At 37.3% G+C, this 25428-nt stretch overlaps 1 protein-coding gene across 1 annotated transcript in view; it reads left to right on the top strand.

The window, feature by feature from the left end:
• The first annotated feature begins 2085 nt into the window (after positions 1 to 2085).
• Positions 2086 to 25428, top strand: part of LOC115214240 (inverted formin-2-like) — an 80185-nt gene continuing 56842 nt past the window's right edge. The window contains exon 1 of the mRNA XM_029783364.2: positions 2086 to 3018. Within this exon, the coding sequence (XP_029639224.1) occupies positions 2523 to 3018 (496 nt within the window). The 5' untranslated portion in view covers positions 2086 to 2522. The remainder of the gene's footprint in view (positions 3019 to 25428) is intronic.

The raw sequence follows: 25428 nt of genomic DNA, 5'->3' as shown, positions 1-25428 counted from the left end.
TGGCCATGCTTGAGCACCGCCTTTAGTCGAGCAAATCGATCCCAGGACTTATTCTTCGTAAGCCTAGTACTTATTCTATCGGTTTATTTTTGCTGAACTGCTAAGTTACGGGGACGTAAACATACCAGCATCGGTTGTCAAGCGATGTTGTGGGAACACACCACACACACACATACATACACACACACACACACATACATACACACACATACATACATACATACATACATACATACATACATACATACATACATACATACATACATACATACATACATACACACATATATACGACGGGCTTCTTTCAGTTTCCGTCTACCAAATCCACTCACAAGGCTTTGGTCGGCCTTAGGCTATAGTAGAAGACACTTGCCCAAGGTGCCACGCAGTGGGACTGAACCAGGAACCATGTGGTTGGTAAGCAAGCTACTTACCACACATCCACTCTTGCGCCTTTATTTTTAAATGGAATGTACTTGATCAAAGGCTTATTCCTTCAGGGTTCACCCGGGGCTAAACAATGATGACAAGGATGATGAGCGTATCTGAATCTATTTCTGGATCTTACAGCAACAATGAACTTGCACTTGCAGATTATACTGTTGGTCTGACCTCTAACCTCGTTGATTGACACATATTGTATAACTGTAATTTTTATGTTTCTTAGAGTCACATTTAATTAAAATTGATAAGAATTACAAGCCAATAACCGAATGAAAATAGCAACTAAATCTTCTTTTAATCACACCTTACTGTTTTAAAGAAAGAAATAGGAGTCTGAAGAAAAAAAAAATTAAAAGAAAAAAAGACTGGCTAGTTGGTCGTGGGTAAAATGCTTTCCATTGATCATCAGTCTGCGCGGTCAGAGCTGACGTGGTGCGAATCATTAACATAATTTATGCATCTACTTATCTCCATTCACCTGTTGACTCCCCACCTCCGCAAGCTTATCCATCTATCTTATTCATTCATTCATCTATTGGATGGTTCAATCTACTAAAACTCCTTTGGTTTATGTGTGTAGGAGTTTGTTTATATACGAGTACAAGTGTTTGCTTATGTCAATGAAAATATATAAACAAGCGCGTGCATGCATTTGCTCGCTCCTATTGTCAAACTGACATTTGTCTCAGGCAAAAACAAAACAAAACAAAACAAAAACTCATTTATCTCCGGTTGAATTTTTTTGACTATATAGCACTTACTATCAAAATGATTTATACAACTTTAATTATTAATTATTCTATATTAACCCAATGTTACGTTTACCCTTTACTTTCATTAATAAATACTTTCATGTAATACACATAAAAACTTTCTCAGGGGATTTCCCATTCTTCAGTTATTTTTAGTCTGTTTGTTGTTGCTAACATTTTTCTTATTCAATATTTAGCATGTAAAAGGGGCAGAATCGTTAGCACGCCGGGCGAAATTCGTAGCCGTATTTCGTCTGCCGCTACGTTCTGAGTTCAAATTCCGCCGAGGTCGACTTTGCCTTTCATCCTTTCGGGGTCGATTAAATAAGTACCAGTTACGCACAGGGGTCGATGTAATCGACTTAATCCGTTTGTCTGCCCTTGTTTGTCGTCTCTGTGTTTAGCCCCTTGTGAGTAGTAAAGAAATAGGCATTTCGTCTGCCGCTACGTTCTGAGTTCAAATTCCGCCGAAGTCGACTTTGCCTTTCATCCTTTCGGGGTCGATCAAATAAGTACCAGTGACGCACTGAGGTCGATGTAATCGAATTAATCTCTTTCTCTGTCCTTGTTTGTCCCTTCTATGTTTCGCCCCCTGTGGGCAATAAAGAAAGAAATATTTAGCATATAACTATGATTACAAGTGTATTTAGTATTTTATTAAGATTATGATTCAATTTACCATTTCTTTAGGCAGGTATATAACTTTGATTCTCGGCACTTGTATTAAAAAAAAGATGTGTTCTCTTGCTTAAAATAAAGAAAAACATTAATATTTACTACACACACCAACGTTTGTTGTGGGTATTCGCTGTAGCTAAATAGCAGTATCTGACTGACGCATTACTATGGATATATGGCTTGTGATAGATATTACACTTGCTGCGCTTGTTGCTGAAGAATGTCTTCTCTCCTACTTCGAATGCCACCACTCTCCCTTCTTCCTTCACCACACCACGTCAAGCTGCTGCTGTTTCTAACCTGACTTTTAGCAGAGAAGTCAGTAAACTTGTTACTTGACGCATGGTACCAAATTTTTAGCTATCAGAGTTGTCGGGACGCTCTATCTTATCAATGTTACTGTTTATGATGTGAATAATAAGTAAAACATCCAAAGCTTGTAACTATTTTGGTTCGGAAAGCCTCCTGTGGTTAGAAGAAGAATTTTTTTTTATTTTAAATATCAACCATTCGGGTTTCTATAAACACGAAGAAATGTAAAAGTTTTTCGCAGTATAAGTCTAATAATTTCACGCGAGCGCACACATAAATTTTTACTTGTATTGATAGAATTACAGATTGAAAGAAAAAACCTACAAACTATTCATCATGAGTGAAGAGGCTGTCGTTATGAGGCCCGGAAAGGCCAGTCGCTTCGCCAAACGTAAAAAGGATCGATCGAAACGTGCTCGATCTGATGGATTTGTTCTGGGCCAAGCGATTTGTCCAGGCTCCGACGACGAAGATGTTGCCGGGGATGGAACTGGTGATGAACATTACAAAAAACGCGAAGAGAGTGATGCGACAGAATTTTTGTGGTGGATCCGTAATCCGACAGTTCAAAACCTGGGCAAGTTGTGCCGAGCAATTAAATGCAGTGATTTGGACTGGATGAAAGAATTTCTAGAATTTGATGGATTAGGTCTTTTATTCCAGTGTTTACGTAATCTCACCGAAGTGCACAGTCCCCATCTAAGCGACATGGTATTAAGGATGGAATGCATTATGTGTATCCGAGAAGTAGCCAACTCTCAGATTGGACTTAACTGTTTACTGAGTTGTAAACATCGCAGGGATAATATCTTTGGGCGCCGTTTCGCCGCAGGTATGCTTTTATTATTATCATTATTATTATTATATTATTATTATTATTATTATTATTATTTATTATTATTATTATTATTATTATTATTATTATTATCATCATCATCATCCTTGATAAATGCTAAACTTGTCATTTCCAATTTGAACATTTTTTCCCCCACAGAACCACCTTTCAGAAAGTTTACCATAAATAACTACGGTATACAGCCAATCAGTAATTTGCTCCAGTTTTCATTCCCATTTTTAAGAAGCCTTTATAAACAAAACAAGAAAAAAACCCAAAAAAAAAACCTTTAATGCCTCTGTTATGATACTTGAGAGTAAAATAAGCAGTCTCTCTATCCTCCCACTATTTGTCTTTCTCTTCATCTATCTGAACGTACCCACACGCGCACAAACACATAAACACATATACACACATTTTTGTACTTGTTTATAAGCTAATGTGCTGCACATCTTTAAGTTTTATACATACCTATACATTATATATATATATATATATGTACCTGTTATCTTGAAAAAATTCATACTATAGTCACCCCCGCAGTATGATTCACTTACTGTATGTGGAAGAACAGTTACTTAATATGTCCGTTGATGATAAACATTTCGCTAAGGGCTGTCTGCACACAAAAGGAGGAGACGTGGGTCACCTTCAGTCTGATGAATATTACCCAAACCTAAAGTTTCATGCTGATTCTACAACCTATCCTCTGTTGCATCTTCATTTGTCACACTATTAATTAATCTGTTGCAGATTCTCAGACTGGGTATCGTGGATTTTCATTATTGGGATTAACGACTGGCTTCCTTTCTGGAGTTTAACATACAATTAGGCAATTAGGTAATTAGCTACCATGCTGTATGATTAGCTTTACATCTCTACAAATAAGTTTATAAGAAGTCCTAAAATGTGTATGGAATATAGTAGTTGTCAAAGAAAGAAATAACAAACAAAACATAAGCATTACATTCTACAACTCTTTTACTCTTTTACTGGTTTCAGTCATTTGACAGTGGCCATGCTGGAGCACCACCTTTAGTCAAGCAAATCGACCCCAGGACTTATTCTTTGTAAGCCTGGTACTTGTTCTATCGGTCTCATTTTCTGAACCGCTAAGTTATGGGGACGTAAACACATCAGCATCGGTTGTCAAGCGATGTTGGGGGAACAAACAGACACACAAACACATGCATTCATACATAATACATACATATATATATATATATATATATATACACACAGATATACAGATATACGATGGGCTTCTTTCAGTTTCCGTCTACCAAATCCACTCACAAGGCTTTGGTCGGCCCGAGGCTACAGTTGAAGACACTTGCCTAAGGTATCACACCTTTCATATGTATGTGTTTATATATATATATATATATATATATATATATATAAACTTGCTGGATCCAGATGAAGAGCAGTGGTCATGGCTTTTACAAATCAACACTTAAGGAAAGATGTGAGCAGGAATGAACTGAAAGTTGACATTCTGAGAAGGAAGAACCCAAGTTATAACTAGTGCAGTTTCTGGGGTGTTGTGGTGATGAGAGAAAAGATAAGTGGGTTAGGAATGCCTGGGTGGGAGTGGCCTGAGCCCAGCTAGAACCAAAAGCAGAGGCCATTATGCATTATGGTAGTAACAATAAAAAAGAAAAGGCAGATAACAGAGACAGCATATCAATGAACCAGAGGCTGGAGTGTGCTTGCAAATGGCTTCAAGCCAATCAATCTGATGGCCCTTTTCTGAATGTAGTCAAGAATGTCTTTGAGTGCAGCAGCACCATCCCAGATGTTAGAGCAATATTCTATTGTTGCACTCACCTGAGCTTTGTAGAGTGACAGTAATTGTTGGGAACTGAAATATCTTCTGATCTTGAAGAAAGGGGCCAGCTGAACTATAAGGTATGCCGGAATTGATTAAATGAAGAACAGAAAATTCTCTGCTGGCACATGTGGTGATAGGATTTGATAGGAAGCTGCAAATCTAAGAGATGAGAAATGTATGGAGCCTATAGATGGGTAGTCTTGACAAGTGGTTTGCATGCTAGATATGGTTGAAAGTTTTGATGATGTGAGGATTACAACATTACTTTTGCTAAATTAATCAAGGCTAAGATTTGTCAAAATATAAAAGAAACTTGCTACTTATTATACAGTGAGTGTTTTTCAAAACATTCATACTCTCAATCCCTTAGGTCTTGCAAGTATTGGTTAAAATATACTTTACTGAGGAGGTATAATAAGACCAAAACATGTTTTCAATGTAATTGCCATTGATGAACTCACTTCCTATATTTTTAATTTGGGTTGTGAAGTTGTTTCCCTTGTCCTGACACCAATCTATTATTAAAGCTAATGATTTTTCTTTTTACTAGAAATTCTAATTAATTAAAAAGAATACTCCGCCGAATACATTATGTTACTCTACCATTTAAATACATGTTCTTCATGCAGAAGGTCTCCCTGGGAATTTTTTCCTCCCTCCCATTCACATGCTTGTTGACCAGCTGTTAAACTGTAGAACGAAGGTAGTACATATCATCTGTAGTAGCTATTATCCTATTGGCAGGACACCTACTGATATTTGGAATGAATTGATTACTACAAGAAATATATGTCACAGGAAAACTCCACCTTGAATTACAAGGATAGATATATGTTAGACAGACACATGAGATACTCATTATTGTTAATGATGAGGATAGTAATGATATTTAAGCAGGTGTACATTTCTGGGTGTGTTAGATGAGTACTGCACACCCACCAAAGATGATAAATTTTCTTTATAATAATACTGTTCTTGCTGAATTTCTATGATATCATCTGGATGTAATTTGTTTTCAAATCTACTAATACAAGCTTGGGTATAAGCATTAAGTCTGGCTGAAATCATAGTGTGCATAGAAATAGCCTAAAGTTTGTATCTGTTTATTTTTGACTAATACTTCTCTCTCACAGTTGTAAGTTTGGCTTGGCAGCACATCCACCTTGCAAACAACTACCACCATAACTCCACCTTGTTTATCTCCTATTTTAACTTTTAAAATCTAAGCCTTCATGCTGGGTTAGAAACCATATGTGATTCATTAATTCCATATAAGAAATTTGCTTAGCAATTCATTTAGTATCTCCCACTCTATTTAATATAACAAATGGAATACTGTTTGTTTTTACACTTCAGTTATCATCTTCTCCTACTGAGGAACCTAAACGGTACAAAAGCAAACATATTTAAAAAGTTCAATTTTTAACTCAGCATTTACTACCATCTTACTGATTATGGTTTAGCAATAAACCACACCCCTCACCCATTCTCCATCTCTCACCCCCATACTCTCTTGCAGCCTCTACTAGCCTATATTCCTGGTCCCTCTGCTACACTCATTATATACCCATCTCATACCTTGAAGGTCCATCCTGACACCTCATCATCACTATTTTTATCACTACTTTTATCACTTTCCAGCTCCACTTGATCACTCCCACCCTCACCTCTAAATATGAGTAGTCATGTAGCTTCTCTACAGCAAGAAACCTGTTCTGCTCTGACTCTGTCTCTCATACTTTTATCATCATCTAGCATATAGCTTCTCTTTTGGAGTTTGTAGTCTTGTAAGGTGCTTGGTAACCGCATTAATGCTGATGGCATGAATAAAGTGCCCAGTAATCACAGTAAAGTGGTTGGCAATAAGAAGAGCATCCAACTGTAAAAACCATGTCAAGTAGATACTGGAGTATGGTGGAGTCTCTGAACCCATTGGATCCTGTCAAATAGTCCAACCCATACCAGCATAGAACATGGATGTTAAGTTACAGTTATGATGATGGGCTTCTTTCAAGAACATTTCATTTTTTTTTTTGTTCACAAGGGGCTAAACATAGAGGAGACAAACAAGGACAGACAAAGGGATTAAGTCGATTACATCGAACTGAGTGTATATCTGGTACTTTATTTATCGACCCCGAAAGGATGAAAGGCAAAGTTGACCTCGGCGGAATTTGAACTCAGAACGTAGCGGCAGACGAAATACCGCTAAGCATTTCGCCTGGCATGCTAACATTTCTGCCAGATATTTAGTAACATATTACCAAATCTGCAGAAATCATCATCATCATCATCATTATTAGGTCAAAATTGCATGACACTGGTCTGTCATCCATCACTATCTTTTATGGCATGTAACATGTTCTTCTTGAAGACATCTAATGCCATCAGTCAACAGATTGACAAATGCTTTTACCAGGTGGTGAGTGTGATTATGGCTATGTAGAGGTGTCCAAAGTAGAACATTGCTTGGAAGCTCCATTTCACTAGCAGTGTCCAGCTGCTGAAATAGGTTCACAGAATTTTGTCACTACCATCCTGTGATAACATACCATATTAAATTAGGTGATGTATCAGTTTTAATTAAAATGCTGCTTGAATTTAGAATCATAAGTGAAGTATCTACAAACTAGATAAACCCTGTCTGTGTGTGAATCCCCTTACATTTACACAGTTATTTGTATGTCACCTAATCAAAGTTAAATGAGATATGATCCTAGCTTAATAGGACGAACCAAAAAGACAGCCTCTATCATCATCATCATCATCATTTAACGTCCGTTCTCCATGCTAGCATGGGTTGGACGGTTCGACTGGGGATCTGGGAAGCCAGAAGGCTGCACCAGGCTCCGGTCTTATCTGGCAATGTTTCTACAGCTTGATGCCCTTCCTAACGCCAACCACTCCGTGAGTGTAGTGGGTGCTTTTTACGTGCCACTAGCAGCAAAATCTTCCTTAAATCTCGTTGGATGTTGCAGTCCATAATGGTCATGATTGGAATGCTCTTAGTCATAGGGCTGACATGGTGCTAAACAATGAATCACGGCAGACCTAACTTGATTTCCTTTATCTTGTACTTGCTTTAGTCATTGGACTGTGGCCATGCTGGGGCACAGTCTTGAACAGATTGACCCCTGTACTTATTTTTTAAAAATCTGGTACATATTCTGTTAATTTCATTTGCCAAAATACTTAGTTACAGGGATGTAAAAAAACCAGCATCTGCAGTCAAGTGGTGTAAGGTGGGGTGGGGGGACGATAAACACAGACACAAAATACACTCACTCACACACATAGACATATATCTGTCTGTCTGTATGTCTAAATACATCCAGACCTGATCCCAATGCTGCATGTTCAAGAACCAAATGAACGGAAGATTTCCAATCTAGGGATCATCCTGATTCCAAAAGGTTATATATCTATGTAGAACAAATGTAGACTAAGATACAGGGGTCTGGACAGACAGACAGACAGAATTTCATGTTTATTATTAATCTTTACTTTCTTTTGCTTGTTTTAGTCATTTGACTGTGGTCATGCTGAAGCACCGCCTTTAGTCGAGCAAATCAACCCCATGACTTACTCTTTGTAAACCTTGTACTTATTCTATCGGTCTCTTTTGCTGAACTGCTAAGTTACGGGGACGTAAACACACCAACATCGGTTGTCAAGCGAAGTTGGGGGGACAAACATAGAAACACAAATGTATACATACACACATACATATAAACCACAGGCTTCTTTCAGTTTCCATCTACCAAATCTACTCACAAGGCTTTGGTTGGCCTGAGGCTATAGTAGAAGACACTTGCCCAAGATGTCAAGCAGTGGGACTGAACATGGAACCATGTGGTTGGTAAGCAAGTTACTTACCACACAGCCACTCATACGCCTATTATGCACTAAAAGTATAGTTTATTAGTCATAATGAAGGTCTTTATTTAAAATGAGACCATTGACATGTTATAACTAAGTACTTTGAAATAGTGACTTATTTATAGATTTTTCATAGAGCAAAATCAATATGCAACACACAAGAAGGTAAGTATTACTAATAACCAATGTATCATGAACAAGATGAGGTGTAAAATCTCAAATGTTTATCATAATGATTCTGCTATGCACCTATTCACGGTCTTTTTGGTAGGCTTTTGCAAAGAGAACTGATGTTGTGATTGACTGATAGAATTTACTGGAAACAATGAGGATTAACAACTTTGCAAAAAACAAATTGCAAAATTTAATTTGTTCATATAATGAGTAGTGAGTGGGTGTGTGGTAAGTATAGGTGTAGGAGTGGCTGTGTGGTAAGTAGCTTGCTTACAAACCACATGGTTCCAAGTTCAGTCCCCATGTGTGGTACCTTGGGTAAGTGTCTTCTGCTATAGCCTTGGGCTGACTAAAGCCTTGTGAGTGGATTTGGTTGATGGAAACTGAAAGAAGCCTGTCGTATATATGTGTGTGTGTGTTTGCGTGTCTCTGTTTGTTGCTTGACAACTGATGGTGGTGTGTTAACGTCCCCGTAACTTAGCTTTTCGGCATAAGAGACCGATAGAATAAGTACTAGACTTACGAAGAATAAGTCCTGAGGTCGATTTTCTTGACTAAAGCCAGTGCTCCAGCATGGCCACAGTCAAATGACTGAAACAAATAAAAGAGTGATTGTAATTAACAGAAGAATGGCACAGATAATCATTTAATGGCTGTGTGGCTGAGAAATCTGTTTCTCGACTATGTTGGCTTTAGGTTCAGTCCCACTGCATTCCACCTTGGACAAATGTCTTCTACTCTAGCCCTGAGTGGATTTGGTAAACAAAAACTGAAATATATACGAGGGGGCATTGAAAAGTTCCTGGCTTTGGATAAAAAGAAAATACAGGAGGATCAGTTCCCTATGATTTTATTGAACATCTCTCAGATTCACACACTTATGGTAGCAGTCCTTCAGTTTCTCTAAGCCTTGTAAAAACTTGGAAGGTTGGGTCTCCAACTAGGCTTTTTGCAATACCCTTAAAACCAGGAACCTGTTAGCACCCTGTTGTATATTGTGTATATTCTCATCACCGTTTAACATCCACTTTTCCTTTGGTGTTTCACTCAGTTGATTATTGAATTATTTCCTGATGATTTCATTCATCATCATGGGTCAGAATTATTTGAGAAAGATTTTCTATGACCAGATGCTGCTTCTATTGTCAGCCCTCACCTGTCTCCAAGAATGGAAGACTTGGAAATGAATTAATGCAGCTGGTATGATGGTGATGTTTGTTTACAATCATCACATGATGTCAAGACAAGGGTATGCACAAATACACATAATGAGCTTCTTTCAGTTTCCACCTGTTGAATTCATTCACAATGCTTTCATTAATCCAAGGCTGTAGTAGAAGATACTTGCCCAAGGTGCTGTGCTGTGGGAGCTTGAGATCATGTAGTCTCAGTGGACCTCAGACTACATGATCAAGAAGCATGCTTCTTGACTATAGCCATGCCTGTGTATTTATGTATGTTCTGCTATGGGATGCAATCTAAAGTCATACCCAGGATAGAGTTCCTGGGTTCTGAGGAGTATGGAATTACCTCAGCCACTATTGTTCTGAGGTCTTCTCTGACCCATAGTGGTTGTACCTTTCAGGCTCCCAGCTATGGAATAACTAGCACATGTTATAACAAACCATCTAAACATGGGAGTGCAGAACTACCTTTGGTTGTTGTCAGGGCTTCCAATAAAATTACTAGAAGTGAGGAAACCCTAGCAGTTATCATTGCATCTTTCTAGAAGGGTGAGACTCTGATGTAAAACCTGCAGTTTCAAATGATTACCGGTTATGTCACTTCAGCCAAACACTAGGTACTAATCACAGAAATTCAGAGAGTGGTGCTCATGTTGTACAATAATTTATCACTGCAATCCAATTATGTAGTGGCTGTGTGGTAAGTAGCTTGCTTACCAACCATATGGTTCTGGGTTCAGTCCCACTGTGTGGCACCTTGTGCAAGCATCTTCTACTACAGCCTTGGGCCAACCAAAGCCATGTGAGTGGATTTGGTAGACGAAAACTGAAAGAAGCCTGTCATGTATATATATATATATATATATATATATGTATGTGTGTGTGTGTGTGTTTGTGTGTCTCTGTTTGTCCCCCCAACATCGCTTGACAACTGATGTTGGTGTGTTTACCTCCTTGTAACTTAGCAGTTCGTTAAAAGAGACTGATAGAATAAGTACTAGGCTGACAAAGGATAAGTCCTGGGGTCGATTTGCTTGACTAAAGGTGGTGCTCCAGCATGGCTGCAGTCAAATGACTGAAACAAATAAAAGAATAAATGATGTCTCTTTATGGTGACTTCATTTTTCATTCCATCTTCTGAATGTCTTATAGTAGTGGAAAAGTGGCAATATATGCAGACCTACCAAGGTGGAAGCATACAGTAAATTACAAATATCCTCAGTCACCTATGCTTCAAACCATGCAGATATACAGTAGAACTTAGTCATCTGAAACATCATGGTGAATGAGTCAGAAATGTCATTGGCAACAAGGAAAGCAGGAGACACCAATCATTTGTGAAGATGAAGCAATGACTATTTATGTGTATGTATGTGTGTGTGTGTTTGTGTGTATTCTTATATTCTTTTACTTGTTTCAGTCATTTGACTAAGGCCATGCTGGAGCACCAACTTTTACTCAAAGAAATTGACCACTGACCTTATTCTTTGCAAGCATGTTGCTTATTCTAATGGTCTCTTTTGCTGAACTGCTAAGTTACAAAGACATAAACACATCAAAATCGGTTGTGAAGCGATAGTGGTAGGGACAAACAGATACACACACACACACACACACACACACACACACACACACACGCATAACAGGCTTCTTTCAGTTTCGATGTACCAAATCACTCACAATTCTTTGGTTGGCCCAAGGCTATAGTAGAAGACATTTGCTCAAGGTACCACGCAGCAGGACTGAACTCAGAACCATGTGGTTGGGAAGGAAGCTTCTTACTACACAGCCATGTCTGCACCTATTATATATATATATATAAAGTGCGCAGGCAGGTATGACTGTGTGATAAAAAGCTTGCTTCCCAACCACATGTTTCTGGGTTCAGTCCCACTGTATGCAACTTTGGACAAGTGTCTTCTACTGTAGCCTCAGGCTGACCAAAGCCTTGTGAGTGGATTTGGTAGACAGAAACTCAAAAAAGCCTGTCATATGTATATGTTTGTGTGTCTATGTTTGTTCCCCCATCACTGCCTGACAACTGATGCAGGTGTGTTTATGTCCCTGTAACTTAGCAGTTTGGCAAAAGAGATCGATAGAATAAGTACTAGGCTTACAAAGAATAAATCCTAGGGTCAATTTGTTCGACTGAAGGTGGTACTACAGCATGGACACAGTCAAATGACTGAAACAAGTGAAAGAATAAGAATAACAGAATATGTATTTGTATTCTCTTGTCTTGTTATTGCACTCGAGTTGTAAACGAGTGCCACTGTCATACAAGCAGTGTCATCTATTTCCAGTCTTTTGTGAAAACATATCTGGCCATTAGGTGAACAATAACTGGTTTTGGAGCAGGTGATGGCTGGCAGCAGAAAAGGCTTCCAGTTCTTGAAAGCCTACCCGCAACAAATTCTATCTAATCCATATAAACATGGAAAAGTGGAAATTAAGATGATGATGATGATGATGGTGATAATCAGCTCTTATGTTGACATTTGCTTTCATAGTTATACCCTTGTTATTTCAATTAAGCATTTTTTAAAATCTAAAAATATATCCTGGGATTGACTAGCAAATAACAGATTAGATTCCTTGAATAAGTGTCTGAAATTTTCTAGGAAAGGCCTCAGATTAAATTAACTTTGTTTTTATTTATCTCAGAAATTCAATTAGCTAATTGGCCCAATCTAAATAATAAACAAAGATACATTAAAAGTAATTTCCAGTTATTTGTTTATCTGATGGTTTTAATTATTTTTTTGTTGACTTGCACATAGCTATGTCATTAGTCAACGGGAAAGACTTGCACACACTAACAATTTGAGACAAATTAACTCGTTGACAATAAGAACAACACTACTTTTGTATTTTTTGCACCACAAAAAGGTAAAAAGTTTTAAAAACAAAAAAAATCTCATTGGTGTTTCACTGCAACATGCTTGGAACATTTCCCAAAGGAAATCAGGTGATTATTGAATCAGTTCTTGGTGATTTCATTCATTAACATCATAATTCAACATCTACTTTTCCATGCTTGTATGTGCCAAACTGGATTTGTTAAGGCAGATTTTTTAGGGCTGGATGCCATCCCTGTTGCTAACCCTCATCTAGTTCCATACCCAGACAAGTTTTTCACAGAAGACTGGAAATAAACAATCTTACATGTGTGATGGTGATTCTTGATTACATCCAGCATTTGATTTATAGACAAGAGTGAACACACACACATACATATACATACACAGGACTTCTTTCAGTTTCTGTCCACCAGATCCACTCACAAGGCTTTGGCTAGCCTGAGGATTTGTAATGGCAGGAGTTAATGATAACAATGTCTATTTTTCATTCTGGATTTGAGGAGGTGATAATATTTCACCTTGTGGTTTGATGTACAGAGTTTTTTCTTGAGGCTTATTTTAAAGAAGGTTTATCAAATGGGGGAAAATGGACTTTATAGTATTTACATTTGAATTTGGAAAGAGCAAGGACAGAAATTTTAATGTGTGCATGTGAAAAAATTCAGACTTCTATCTTACTACTTGTTTGACTGGGGTCTGGGAAGCCTGGAGGCTGCACCGGGCTCCAGTCTGATCTGGCAGTGTTTCTACAGCTGGATGCTCTTCCTAATGCCAACCACTCCGTGAGTATAGTGGGTGCTTTTTATGTGTCACTGGCACAGGGGCCAGATAAGGCTGGCAATGGCCACAATCAGTTGGTGCTTTTTATGTGCCACCGGCATGGATGCCAGTCAAGGCCGCGCTGGTATCGGCCACGTTCGGATGGTGCTTTTTATGTGCCACTGACACAGGTATCACAACTACAATTTCGATTTGATTTTTATTTTGATGTTGATGTTTGACTCAATAGGTCTCCTCAAGCACAGCAGGCCATCCTGTGAGCCATGAACTCACTTCATTTGTTGGGTCTTTGCAGTCAGACAGTATTATATATTCCAAATAAGAAGACAAAGAAACAGTTTAACACACCTTTAATTACCATTTACAATTGTTTCTGTACCATTTTGTTTTTAATTCCATTGCATGCTCTTTCACTGACACAGTGTAAGAAGTGCATCTTTCGATGCCCATCTAATGAAGTGCAACTCCAATGTACAAAGTTACAAATATTACACAACATTATGTGTGAAATTTTGTGTGTAATGGCATTAAAATTGAAATGGTACTGGAGCATTTGTAACTGGTAATTAAACATTATCATCATTGATATCTTCATTTAACATCCATGCTGGCATGAGCTGGACAGTTTGACAGGAACTGGCCAGCAGGGTTCAATTTTGTCTGTTTTGGCATGATTTCTGCAGCTGGATGCCCTTCCTAATGCTGACCACTTTACAAAGTGTACTGGGTGCTTTTTATGTGGCACCAACACAGGTACTTTTATGTGGTACTAGCATGGGTGGTTTTACATGGCAAATTCTTTGTCTTTTTATTTGGATTATGTATATGTATGTTTGTGTTTGTTTGTCTGCATGTGTCACCCATCACCTCCATCTACTGTTGGTTTGCTTAACTTCACAAAACTTAGCAGTTCAGCAAAAGAGAATGATAGAGTAAGTACTAGACTTAAAAAAAGAACAAGTACCGGTGGTGGTTTCTTTGACTAGGACCCTTCAGTTCAGTGCTTCAGCATGGCCACAAACCATTGACTGAAACAACCATAAAAAAAATGATTAGAACTAGAAATCATTGAAAATTTTAGGACAAAAATAGAATTGTTAAAAGTATTTAAGAATTGTTGGGGTTGTGGAAAACTACAATGTCTAAAACTGTTGTAATAGTTCAACAGATATAAATGCCTTAATTTAAACCTTTATTTCCAGAATACTAACTTCAAATATAAATAACTACTAGTTGTAGAGGAGCCCCAATTAACTCACTTTTAGTGTTACTATTAAAGGTCAAAAACTCTTTTATCGTTGCTGTGTTTTTCAAAGATTCAGGATTTAAAAGTAATGGGTTTTTATTTGAAAGCATGTTGGCTTTTAGCTGTAGTTATAGTATCGTTTAGCTCACTGAACAGGATAAGTAGTAAGCTGCCAATTACGCTGCCATCAGAAGAGAATAGGCTATTAAGCTGAATTGATCCTGCTATAGTGTTGTTGGGTGTTGTATCATTCACATACGTTATTATTTTTCTTTATTGAATAGACAAACATAATTTTTGTTCCCAATGTTTGCATAATGGGAACAATGTTAGATTGATTGATACATTAGTGATTAAATATCACAGATCTTTGGTTACAACAGGTGGGTTGTTCTTCATCTGTTACCTTGCCTTAGCAAATATCTACTCTCATCTCATCATAACAATTACAGAAGCAAAAGATATTTCTCTTCACTCTCTTTTGTTTGAGTATTTCTTGCTCTCATTATAGTACATTATACCTCTTCCTTGTATTTTTAATTTTGATGTATTAGAATTGCAATAATAATAATATTAATAATAGTAGTAGTAATTATTCTTCTTCTCATTAAGCTATTACATGCTAATTTAATTAGCAGGAATTTTATCTTGAGGTGTGATGACCAGTCTCCCCAAATCCCAAGAAACCTTAGGATTTTTGCAGAATATAAGATGGTACTTCTCTGCAGGTGAACAATGTAAGTTCCAATTTCAACCCCATTCAGTCTCTAAAGTAGCATTTTGGGTGTTGTGCAAAGTGCACTTATTACCATAGGAACCTCAGTTACTTCAGCTCTTTGGTTAGATTCTGATGAATTTCGATTTTTTAAAAGTTTCTTTTGTATCAACTTTGTTATCATAAGGAATTACCAAGTCTATGACCTTACACTGTTTGTTTATTTTTATTCTCTATAATCATATCTGGTCTTCTTGATTCAATAGTATGGTTGGTCTTTATGGAGAAGTCCCATAGAATCCTGTAAGTCATTTTTTCTATCACAGCCTTTGGTTAGTGTTCATACCACATTTCTGTCATTTCTAAGCTAACTGCACTCTTTTACCTTCTCAGTTATGTTTGCACTTGTATTCTTTATTGTTGCAGCTTACTGCATTCACTCAAGAAATGATTGATACTTTCATCTCCTTTCCCATAGATTCTGCATTTGCTCTCCAACTGAGTTTTGTTGATCTTAGTCTTTGTTAAATCTGTCTTAATGACTTGTATCTCAGTGGCTATAATTAGCATTTCAGTCTCTTGTTCCAGGTTTCTGTCCATCAGCCATAACAAGCATTCTTTATTTTCAACATCCTTGGTTTGTTGCTTGAATTGGCTATATAATTCCATGTCTGCTTGCTCTGTTGTTCTTCTTTCTATACTTGAATTCTACTCTTTTCAGTAAGTTTCTGGATGTCTGTGGCTGTTGATAGTATTCCTTCACTACTATATACGACATAATTAATCTTTCAAACTCAATATCACAGTACTAATGAAGCAGTCTGCTGCCTCCTTCCTTTTTTTTTTTTTTTGGTAGGTTGAGTTTGTTGATATTACTTTTAGGTTGGTGTGTTCCATGCTTTGTGAGCAGCTTTTTTGTTCTACTCAAATTTCTGTAGCTCAGCCTTTGTCCATTGCAAAGTATATAAATATCATCTCTTTCACATCAATGATAGTTATATTTTCTTATTTTGCTCCATTTTCCATTTCTTTTCCAAATTTCCATATCCAGTCTGCTTTTATATTATGGTGGATTTTGCTCCAAATTTCTTACCAAAATTCAGCATCTGGATTATCATTTCTATGATGTTTGTTTTCATTTTCCAGCTGTTGGTCGAATTTTCTCTTGTTCTTGAAGAGCCAGTTCTGTTGGTACTAGTTCGTTCTCTATTGGTATATGTGTGTGTGTTTTACTTGACATTGTTTTGATTTTTGCCTTAAGTCTTCTTTAATTATGTGTAATCCTTTTGTGTCAAATGTAGTGCCTTTGCAATTTGTTCCCTCACCATCTTTTCCATGGTTGCATTCATTCTTCCAATGTCTCTATGGAAATGTTCAATTTGGTTCTCAAAATTTTGTCCCCACCATGGGACTTTAACCTTTATTTATTGTTGGTTTTTTAACCTAAAAGATTTCATCAACAGGTGCTGTACAGGATATGAGATTATGAATTACTGTTGTTGTTGTCATCGTTGTCGTCGTCATCATTGTCGTCGTCATTGTTGTTGTCATCATTGTTGTTATTGTCGTCATCGTCGTTGTTGTCATCATTGTCGTTATTGTCCTCGTCATCATTGTCGTCGTCATTGTTGTTGTTGTCATCATCATTGCTGTTGTCATCATTTTTGTTGTCATCCAGATATGAATTTTAAACATCTTGTAATTTAAGTTTGAATTTTAAGTCTTAAAGAAGAAATGGCTTTGAAACAGTTATCTACATGTTTCACACATGTCAATAAATGTTGCCCTTATATTACTCACAATTTCCCCTCATTACTATTTGGTGTTTCCCATTGCAGCTGGTCCTACATAAAAAGCACCCACAACACCTTGTAAAGTGGTTGGGTTTCTTTCAGTTTCCATTTACCAAATCCATTCAAAAGACTTTGGTCAGCCCAGGGCTATAAAAGAAGACACCTAAAGTGCTATGCAGCAGGACTGAACTTGAAACTGTGTAGTCAGGAAGAAAACTTCTTAACCAAGCAAAGTTCCAGCCAAACTAAATAAACTGTGATAAGTGAAGAATGCAGAAGATATTTCCAGATTGAGGGAATGAACTGCTTCAAATGTTGAGATTGAATTCAATATGAATCAGTATGTCATTTGGGAGATGTGCCAGTCATAATATACTTCATTTACCTTTGGCTATAATAGAAGAATTGTAAGAGTTACCTTAAGTGAAACTAAAGGAAGGATCAGCTATGAAGATCAAATAGAAAACAGGGAGTAAAGTAATTAAGAATAAGACAAAGGAATATGTATGATCCCCAGAGATATTTGCTAAGAGGTTGAAAGTACCAATATAAGTTGTTATTTAAGTCAGTTGTTGAACTAATCAGATGTTGTGACTGTTAAGTCCCAGATCAGCTTTTATTGAGAGGATCAAAGACATTCCAGCCAAGACTATCCTGCCTTTTCAAGAATATCTGGGAATACACGTCCATATGTGCCCTTCCCTTTTGCATTACAGTAGGATATGACTTGTTTGCCACTTCTTGCAAGTCCTTAACTTTTAACGTTTACTTGTTTCATTCACTGGAGTGTGGCCATTCTGGGGCACTGCTTGAAGAGTTTAGTCAAACAAATCAACTCCAGTTCTCAAATGGTGGGGTAAAAACACACATACACACACAAACAATGGGCTTTCTCACTGTTTACATTAACCAAATTCATTCAAAAGGTCAGCTCAGGTGCAGCAAAGTGGGACTGAACCTGAAACTACATGGTTGCAAATTAAGCTTCTTAACTATACAATCATGCCTGCACCTATATGCATGAAAAGTAGAAGTCTAATTAGCTGTAAGTGTAGGAGTCTAATTAGCTGTAAGTGCAGAAAATTGGCTGAAACTGAGAACGATTTGTTTAATTATGTTAAATGTTAAATAGTAAATAAAATTTTAACCGTAAGCAAGTTATTCAGTTTTCCTCAAATTATCAAAACAAAGGTTTTGATTATTTAAGATTGTTGTTTGCCAGCAAAAATTTCCAACAGGCTCATGATCTAAACAATCTAACTCATGAGTTAATAATAATAATAATAGTCGCCCACATATGGTTGTGATGCATGTGACTAGTGTACCCTTATCAGACAGGTAGTCATGATGGGTATACTGGGCTCCGTATATTTTACCCCAGTGTCACTTTGATGGAATGCACTGCTCTCTCACTCAATAATAATATTTTCTAATAAAGACACAAGGCCTGAAATTTTGGGGGAGGGGACTAGTTTATTTCATCAACCCCAGTGTTTCACTGATCTTGAAAGGATGAAAGGTAAAGTCGAACTTGGCAGTATTTGAACCCAGAATGTAAAGATGGATGAAATGCAGTTAAGTATTTTGTCCGGCGTGGTAACAATTCTGCCAGCTCACCACCTTAATAGTAATAATAATGGTTTCAAATTTTGCCACAAGGGCAGCAATTTTGGGGGAGGGGATGAGTCGATTACATCAACCCCAGTGTTTCGCAGGTACTTATTTTATCGACCCTGAAAGGATGAAAGGCAAAGTTGACCTCACTGGAATATGAATCAGAAAGGAGCGATGGACGAAATGCCACTAAACATTTCATCCAGTGTGCTAATGGATCAGCTAGCTTGCTGCCTTGATAATAATAATGATAATAATTATAATAATAAAAATATAAAATTTTGGTACAAGGCCAGCAATTTTGAGTGAGTGGGGTAAGTCAACCACATTGACCCTCTCCCCACCCCCAGTACTCAACTGGTACTTATTTTAATGACCCCAAAAGGATGAAAGGCAAAGCTGACCTTGGCAGAATTTGAACTCAGAATGTAAAAATGGATGAAATGCTACTAAGCATATTGCTGAACATGCTAACGATTCTACTAGCTTACTGCCTTAATAATAATAATAATAATAATAATAATAATGACTATACTCTCTTTTACTCTTTTACTTGTTTCAATCATTTGACTGTGGCCATGCTGGAGCACTGCCTTTTAGTCGAGCAAATTGACCCCAGGACTTATTCTTTGTAAGCCTAGTACTTATTCTATCTGTCTCTTTTGCCGAACCGCTAAGTTTTGGGGTATGTAAACACACCAGCATCGGTTGTCAAGCGATGTTGGGGGGACAAACACAGACACACAAACATATACACACACATACATATATATACATACATATATACGACAGGCTTCTTTCAGTTTCCATCTACCAAATCCACTCACAAGGTTTTGGTCAGCCCAAAGCTATAGTAGAAGAAACTTGCCCAAGGTGCTACACAGTGGGACACAAAACCAGAACCATGTGGTTGGTAAGCAAGCTACTTACCACGCAGCCACTCCTATGCCTAATAACTATGATAACAAGAAAATGCTAATGATTGGATGCTTGAACTTGCCTGCAATTATGAAAGTACCAAGAGATTATTCACAGTATGGCTGTGTGGTAAGAAGCTTGCTTCCCAGCCACATGGCACCTTGGGCATGTGTCCTCTACTATAGCCTTAGGTCGACCGAAGCCTTATGAGTGGATTTGGTAGATGGAAACTGAAAGAAGCCTGTCGCATATGTGTATATATATATATATATGTGTGTGTGTGTGTGTGTATTTGTGTCTGTGTTTGTACCCCCCACTATCCCTTGACAACTGATGCTGGTGTGTTTACGTCACTGTAACTTAGCAGTTCGACAAAACAGATCGATGGAATAAGTACTAGGCTTACAAAGAATAAGTCCTGGGGTTGATTTGTTTGACTAAAGGCAGTTCTCCAGCCTGGCTGCAGTCAAATGACTGAAACAAGTAAAAGAGAATAATATTTATTAGAAGCAAAGAAATACATAAAACGATAAAAGGCCCCTGAAACTGGGGTGCAAATAGATGATATAGAATATATGTAGTCAAGAGATGTATGTAGTTGAGAGACAATTGTTTCCAATGTTTATATGACCCTGTAATGTGAATGGATAACAAATTTTCACTTGAAAAGGCATTGTCAAGTAATATAAAAGAAAGAGCAGATGTAGATCAGAGATTTCTCATCCAAGGCAGGTGTGGAACGAGGAAGATTTTGGAAGTTTTAAATAGAGTGGAATCTGAGAATGTTTGGTCTCATAGATTAGATAACATAGAAATAACAAAAGATACACTGTATTGAAAACTCAGCCAATCCGTCATGAAATGGGAAAAAACAAACAAACAAACATTAGAATAAATTGTGATGATAGTGGTGGTGCCAATGATGATGTTAATTATAAATGTATGTGGGTGTGCTTGTGTGCAGATATATTAATGTGTTCATGTATATATATATATATATATATATATATATATACATACACACACACACACATAGGCACAGGAGTGGCTGTGTAGTCAGAAGCTTGCTTCTCAAGTACATGGTTTCGGGTTCAGTTCCACTGCATGGCACCTGGCACCTATAACTACTCACAATGCCTAGTCTGAGAATCAAAGCCATGACCCTATGACTGTGAGTCCACTGCCCTAACCACTGGGCCATTGTGCCTCTCTATCTCTGTCTGTATGTATATATATATAAATAAAACATATGCATATATATATATATACATATATGTACGTACCTACCTCTACATGTATATATACACGCATATATGAGTACAGGACACCAAAAAGATGTCGAACACAATGAGAAGCGAAAATATAGACACAAACCCGAGGAACTGGACATTTTTCTTAAACAACAAAAAAAATAGAGTACAGGACAAATAACACAAGGAATTTTTGATATATATATATATATATAGGTACAGGCATGGTTGTGTGATAAGAAGCTTGCTTCCCAACCACATGGTTCCAGGCTCAGTCCCATTGCATGGCACCTTGGGCAAGTGTCTCCTACTATAGCCTAAGGATGACAAAGTGAGTGGATGTGGTAGACAGAAACTGAAAAAGAAGCCTGTCGTGCGTGTGTGTGTATATATATATATATATATATATATATATATATCTGTGTGTGTGTGTCTGTGTTTATCCCCCTGCCATCACTTGACAACTGATGCTGGTGTGTTTATGCTTCCATAACTTAGTGGTTTGGCAAGAGAGAATGATAGAACAAGTACTAGACTTACAAAGAATAAGTCCTGGGAGTTGATTTCTTTGACTAAAACCCTTCAAGGCGGTGCTCCAGCATGGCCACAGTCAAATGACTGAAACAGTTAAAAGAATAAAAGAAAAAAATATATTTTGTATGACTATGCATAACTTGAAATATCTGAATTTTTCCTACAAGGAAGGAATTAATTTCTGTGAAAGAAACAAAAGCAACATTGCTGGTAATTGGACTACAAAAATTCTGAGTTTGACATGTTGAACTTTACAAAACCTCTGAAATTTTAGAACATGCATATTTTTACTGTTAAGCTAAAAACTATGATACACACAAGCACACACACACACATGTGCACATAAGGATACATATCTTAGATGAACAGGAAGGAGTAAGTGGAGCAAGACCACACATGAAAATGAAACGTGCCACTGAAGAGGTCACAGCTGTGTGACAAAAGATTTCTGGACAATGGACATAAGTTATAATAATAAGATAAGAATAGTAATAAACGAGTGGAGAAAAAAATATATAGTGTGTGTGTTTATTTGGCAAAAAAAAAAAAAAATGACAATTCCAGGATACAACAATATCTGCTTCAACAAACGATTTTACATGAGGAAACTTGCAAAACGAATTAATAAATGCTTTTACAGATTGTTTTATATATATTTTATATATATATATACATATATACATATGAGGAGGAGGAGACCACCTTCGGTCATGAATGACCATGCGATTGCACCTAGAAAGTTACCCTCTGAGGCACATGGTAAGTAGCTTGCTTACGAACCACATGAGAAGTGGACAAGGGGTGCCCATCAAGGACAAGAATAGGAAGGTGTTTCTGACGGTCGAAGATCAAGTGAGAAGATGGGTTGAACACTTTAAGGAGATGCTCAATCAGCCAGCGCCTGTGGACCTCTTTGCCTTTAACCCACTGATCCCTGACAATCATCTGGCAATGACCTAAACACAGGTGAGATCATGATGGCCGAGACAGTAGTGGTGATACGGCTCCTGAAGAACAATAAGGTGCCGGGACTGGATATGGTAATGGCAGAATTGCTGAAACATGGTCATTCTGTTGTTGAGCATCTATGGCCCTCCTAAATGCATGCTGGATGATAGTCAGGGTCCCAGAGAATTGGAAACGGGTGGGGGGTAATCGTCAAGCTCAGCAAAGAAAGGAAACCTCACCGATTGCAATAATTGGAGAGGGATTATACTTCTATCTGTCCCCAGAAAGGTCTTCAGCATCGTCCTCTTAAGATGGCTGCAATGGGTGGTGGATGAGAGGCTCTGAGAAGAACAAGCTTGTTTTTGATGTGGATGGTCATGCAATGAACAAATCTTCACATTGTGCAACATTATTGAACAAAGCCTGGAATATCAGCACGGCAATCAATCGTTTTCATTGATTTTGTGAAGGCATTTGACAGCGTACACCAGAATTTGTGGTACATTGCTCATGACTTTGGCATTCCTGAATGTTTCATTGATGCCTTTTGCAGCCTTTACCGTGAGTCCAGATGCTATGTTTGAATGGAGATGGGCTACACCAACTACTTTGTGATTGAGACCAGTGTACAGCGAGGGTCCATTATATCCCTTCTCCTATTTCTTATGGTGATCGACCTCATCATGTGTGGGGTGATGTGCCAACGTGGATTTGGGATTCCGTTGTCTGACTGACCTCGACTTGACCAATGACATCGCACTTCTCAAAGCGATGAAGAATGTCATTTGCACAATGACAGAGAGATTGGAACAAGAGGTGGCAAAGATTGGACTCCACATAAGTGCAAACAAGACGAAGAGCCTGAAGATTGGATATGTCGGTGGGAACAACAATGACATCCCCTTGAAGATTGGACAACATCAAATCAAGGAAGTTGATGAGTTGACCTATTTGGGCAGCATTGTTGCCAATGATGGTGACCCCAAATGCGTCCTTGCCTGCTGGATTGGAAAGGCCTCAGCTGTCTTTTAAGGACTCAGACCCATCTGGACATGCAGGGCGATCTCCAGCAAGACCAAAGTGCATCTCTCCAAGAGCATCGTCATACCATCAGCAATATATGTGGCGGAAACAAGGAAGACATTGGCAAAGATCACATGAAGGCTCAATGTATTTCAACCAAGATGCCTCCGGCAAATACTGTGAATATCATACCAGGACCACATCATGAACGATGAGATATCTCACCAAACTGATACCCATCCACTCCATGATGTCACTGAGCGCTGCTTGTGATTTGCAGGCCATGTCCTCTGATTACTATCATCATGGCATGTGAAAATCGCCATTCTAGAGAAGCGACCACATGGCAAGAGAAAACGAGCGATCGAAAGTGACTTGGTACCGCACCTTCATCGATGACCTCAAAACCATTGAAATCACTGAGGCCAACTGACCACATTGGAGAAGACTTGTTGCCCAATACACCACAGCACAGGAGGACCTAAGACATATGTATATATATATATATATATACAGCGAAAAGAAGATACATGCAAACACACACACACACACACACACACTTGTGACCATGTGTGTACTGTTGGCGATTTTTTTCCTCTGTCTTCCCTTCTCTGGATTTTTCCTTCTCCTATGTTTCTGACGAAGAGCTCTGCTCGAAACGTTAAACCCTCCTTCTTTCCTTCTTTCCTGAGCGTCCAATAATACTATATTTGTTCCACATCCTCGTGTTGTATTATTTTTGTGCTTTCATGTTTGGATTAACACTATATATATATGTATATATATTTTTTGGGGGAATGATGATATATGAAGCAGATAAAGCTATAAATAATAGCAAGTAAATATTGAGTAAAAACCTTTTGATACAAAATGTTGAAGGCAACATTATTTTATGTTCCTTTGTAATTTAAAAATTCTTATGATATCAGTGATATATCTATATATGCATCTTTCTCTCTCTCTATATATATATATGTATATATATAGAACAGATATATATATATATAGAGAGAGAGAGAGATAGTGAGAGAGAGCATAATGGTTATTTATAAATATAAGAACTTTGACAAAAAAGCAATTATCAAAACATGATGAAAGTGTCCAACTGGATAAAAATACTGTTGTCATGTTGCAGACTCTGTTCATTACATATGATATTCATATTGTGTACATTGATTTGTTATGTGGGTAGCTTAAATAGTGTAAACCACCACCACCACCATCATCTTCCCAATATGTGCTTTTTCATGGTTAAATGGGTCAGCCAAAATTTAAGGCAAACTTTCCATCACTTGTTGCTCTTTCTTCACCAGCTTCCACCTATTTCCCGGAAAAATACCATTTCTCCCGATTCCTTTGAAAATGAACACATCAATAGTTACATATATTTTTATGAAATATTGCAGCCAATTCATTATATATATATATGTATATATATATATATATATATATATATGTATATATATATATATATGTATATATATATATATATGTATATATATATATATGTATATGTATATATATATATATATGTATATATATATATATGTATATATATATATATGTATATATATATATATATATGTATATATATATATATGTATATATATATATATATGTATATATATATATATATATGTATATATATATATAT

Source organism: Octopus sinensis, linkage group LG7, assembly GCF_006345805.1.
Source record: "Octopus sinensis linkage group LG7, ASM634580v1, whole genome shotgun sequence".
Lineage (NCBI taxonomy): Eukaryota > Metazoa > Mollusca > Cephalopoda > Octopoda > Octopodidae > Octopus > Octopus sinensis.
Note: the sequence above shows the minus strand (reverse complement) of the source record. Positions and strands in the feature narration are given on the sequence as shown.